Source organism: Rhagoletis pomonella, unplaced genomic scaffold (genome assembly GCF_013731165.1).
Source record: "Rhagoletis pomonella isolate Grant_MI unplaced genomic scaffold, Rhpom_1.0 Rhpom_scaffold_06929, whole genome shotgun sequence".
Lineage (NCBI taxonomy): Eukaryota > Metazoa > Arthropoda > Insecta > Diptera > Tephritidae > Rhagoletis > Rhagoletis pomonella.
The window spans coordinates 4,880-8,760 of NW_023465460.1; the positions used below are offsets into that span (position 1 = coordinate 4,880).

Sequence of the window (3,881 nt, forward strand, 5' to 3'; positions counted from 1 at the left end):
ATTCTGGGTTTGAAGCAAATCGAACTATAAATGCGGTTTTTTAGTATAGATCGACCCCTGCGCCACCTATCGGAAAAGTTCAAAGTTTGTGCACTCCTGTTAAAAGCTGGAATAAGCCAATGTAGGTTTCAGTTCACTTTATTGGTAATCGTACTAAGCAGTTTATTGTACACTATATTTGAAGAATACTTCGATACTTGTTGCAAATTATATCTTTATTGTAGGTCCGAGCCCCTGTGCGCGCTGGTTGTAAAACTTAGAGTTGAATAATAACACAAAACAAAGCACGAAAATTGCACAAAGAATACGTCAAACTGGTCAGCTGCCAACAGGCTTGCCAAATGCCATGATTTCTTGAACATTCCGCCCACCTCGTCCTAAGTGGGGACGAAGTTATGATGCCTCAGGCCGCCCACCGTCTGCGAGTGGTTTATCGATTGGTAAGATAGAAAGTTTGTTGACGGGTCGTTTGAGCGTTGAAGATTTAGTTTTGACGATCACCACTCGTACGATGCCATCTGATCCTTTATGGATGTCCAATATTCGCCCCAACGGCCACTGCGTTGGGGGTGAACGTTCGTCTCGAATAAGGACAAGCTGCCCAACTTCGATGTTTGGGTTTTGTTGGCGCCACTTGTTTCTAGCTTGGAGTCCTTGAAGATATTCGTTCGACCATCGTACCCAGAAGTCATGATACATCTGCGTAAGCTGTTTCCACCTAGTGAGATGTGTCATATTAGCGTTAAACGAATATCCTTCCGGGGTGGTTGTAAGAGCTCTGCCGACCAAGAAGTGCCCCGGAGTTAACGCCGTGAGATCGTCGGGATCGTCACTGAGCGCGGTTAGTGGCCGTGAATTGAGGCAGGCTTCAATTTGTTTTAGTACGGTGTACAGCTCCTCAAAAGTTAAAGTAGCCTGTTCAACTACTCGTTTTAGGTGCACCTTCATGCTTTTCACCGCAGCCTCCCAGATGCCCCCAAAGTTAGGGGCGGCAGGTGGTATGAAATGCCAGTTTATTTCACGACGAGAAGTGTACGATGCAGCTGCTTGAAGCTGAGCTTTCAAAGCTTCTCGTTCGCCGGCCAAAAGTGCGTTTGCGCCTACAAATGTGGTACCATTATCGCTGTAGACATCTGTGCAAAGGCCTCGAGTAGCAACAAAACGATTTAGAGCAGCTATAAACGCCTCGGCAGTCATATCGCTCACAAGCTCTAGATGGCAAGCTTTCGTAGCGAGGCAAATAAATACAACTGTGTACCCCTTATAGGCACGATGTCCTCTGCCCTTTGTCGTGCGCACTTGGAACGGACCTGCGTAATCTATTCCGGTATGGACGAATGGCAATGAGACGTTGCACCGAGGACTTGGTAGTTGACCCATAAGTTGTGTGCTTGGTTGACAAGTTTGTCGAAAACATGGCAGACATTTCCTGATGACAGCTTTCACTGCTGTACGGCCGTTTATCACCCAGAATCGTCGTCGAATGTGGTTGAGGGTTGACTGTTTAATTAGTAATAATGTTAAGTGACTATTTTTGGGTAGAATCATGGGGTATCGCTCTTTAAATGATAGGTTAGCGTTTTTAAGCCGCCCACCGACGCGTAATATGCCCTCAGGATCGACGAGGGGGTGCAGGTTGGCCAGCTTGCTCTTCGTGTCGATGCTCTTGCCCGCGCGTAACTGTTTCAGTTCCAGAGCAAACTCTTCTTGCTGTACTCGCTTCGTCCAAGATTTTAGCGCGGCATAGCGTTCACTCCAAAGACAATGCGACGTTGTAGCATGGGCTTTTCCAAGTTTGGCGGAAATAAAGCGCCTGCTCCAGGCGGTGACAGCGAGTAACTTACCAAGATCAGAATACTTTTCGAGGATTGATGACTCAGCCACTGCAGTCTGCGTGTTTAGCAACTTAATGGTTTTCATTTCAGGAAGCAGATGAGGAACCGGTGGGCGTAGTTGCGGCCAACTGTCAGCAGATGATTGTAGCCACGGTGGCCCCGTCCACCAAAGCGCATGATACCTCCATGTGTCGCTGGATGTGATTTCGTGTATCTGAGTGATTCGATTAGCAACCAATTCTTTAAGCTTGCCGGGGTTTGACCGAATCCATCCAAGCGCAGTGGTTGAATCCGACCAAAAAAACGTGTCGACAGTTTGCAGCTTAAGAACTCCTTGAACCTTTTTGATGAGTTGGGCAGCCAGCAGCGCTGCACAAAGCTCGAGTCGTTATATAGTAACCCTTTTGAGTGGCGCCACCTTAGTTTTGGCTATAAGTAAGGTGACATGTGCGTCGCGCTCCGAAATCACCCTTAGGTACACCACCGCGGCATATGCTTGTGCAGATGCATCTGCGAATGCGTGATATTCAAACGAGGTGGCATTGTGAGACGTTTGTATCCAGCGTGGAACTCTGAGTTTGCTTAAGCTCTCTAATTCGGCACGAAGCATTCCCTACTCGTTTTGGATTGATTCAAATTGAATAAAATCTTTCCTCGTATTAGTACTGGAGCCAAGAAGCCCAGCGGGTCGAATAACTTCGCGACGTCTGAAAGCAGTTGGCGCCTAGTGAATCGTCGATTAGCAGGGTTAAGCGTTATTTTGTAGCTGAAGCAGTCGGAGTGTGTCATCCAAACGATGCCTAAGGCCTTCGACTCGGTTTCAGTGTTAAGCTCATACGGGTCCTTATCCCCATGATCTTCATGATCTATTTCTCGCAGCATATCAGTAGAATTGGAGTTCAATTTCGGAGTTTGAAACCTCCAGCTAGCAAAAGTTGTTGTAGTTCACCTCTGAGTTGATTGGCCTCAAAAATGGTTCCAGCACCAGATAGAACGTCATCTACATAGAATTCGTTCAATAGTGTGGAACAGGCGTGCGGAAACTGTTGTTATTCATCTCTAGCAAGCGTTTGTAAAACCTTCATAGCAAGGAACGGCGCACAATTGGTTCCATAAGTAACCGTTAATAACCGAAAGGTTGAGGTACTCTCGATCGCCGAATCGCCAGACAATTCGTTGCAAGTCGACGTCTTCCCGATGGACCAAAATTTGCCTGTACATCTTTTAGATGTCGGCTGTGAAGGCAATTCGGTATTTGCGCCAGTTCAAGACGACCGAAGCAAGATCCTTCTGTAACTTTGGACCTGTGTGTAGGCAGTCGTTCAACGACAACCCAGACCCACTTCGCTTTGATGCGTTGAACACGACACGCAACGTGGTCGTAGTGCTTGAGTCCTTTAGCACGCTGTGATGTGGAAGATAGCTGACGCGTCCGTTGAGCATATCGTTTCCAACCAACTCCATATGACCAAGTTTGTAGTATTCGGACATGGAAGTCGTGGTATAGTTTGCGTACTGAGACATCTCGATTTAAACGGCGTTCCATGGTACTTAATAACGATAGTGCAGCCTCTCGTGATGATGAAAGTTGAGAAAGGCCCGATTCATTTTTGACCGGGAGTCGTACCACATACCGACCTGTCTCAGTGCGTTGCGTAGTAGATTCAAAGAACTGGTTGCAAAATATCTCATCTTTAGTTAAGGTTTGTTGCACGGCTACCTCTTCCTGCTCCCAGAATCGACGAAGAAGTTCGTCTAGCTCCAGTCTAGTGCAATAGCAGTCATACGCGGCCTTCATTGATGAGTTACCTCGTTCTGGTAGGCTGCCGAAAATAACCCATCCTAATTGCATATTTTGTGCGATGACATTAGTGTTGGGGCTACGCTTGATATCGTTCAGCATGATTGTGGCGTAGTCACCAGCACTCAAAATGACGTCGATAGCTCCTGATATGTTGAATTTAGGATCGGCAAGTTTAAGGTCCCAAAACGGCTTAAAGTGTTCAGGATGATAGTTCACAGATGGACTCAGGTTTCCTACGCGTG

The 3,881-nt window shown here is 46.9% G+C and overlaps 1 protein-coding gene across 1 annotated transcript in view; it reads right to left on the reverse strand.

Moving 5' to 3' along the window:
• Nucleotides 1-3,359, reverse strand: part of LOC118755646 — a gene marked incomplete at its 3' end in the record, with an annotated part of 7,935 nt that extends 4,576 nt beyond the window's left edge. The window contains exons 1-2 of the mRNA XM_036490472.1: nucleotides 3,179-3,359; nucleotides 417-1,223 (exon numbers count right to left, since the gene is read on the reverse strand). Of these exons, the coding sequence (XP_036346365.1) occupies nucleotides 417-1,223; nucleotides 3,179-3,359 (988 nt within the window). The remainder of the gene's footprint in view (nucleotides 1-416; nucleotides 1,224-3,178) is intronic.
• Between the last annotated feature and the right edge of the window lie 522 nt (nucleotides 3,360-3,881).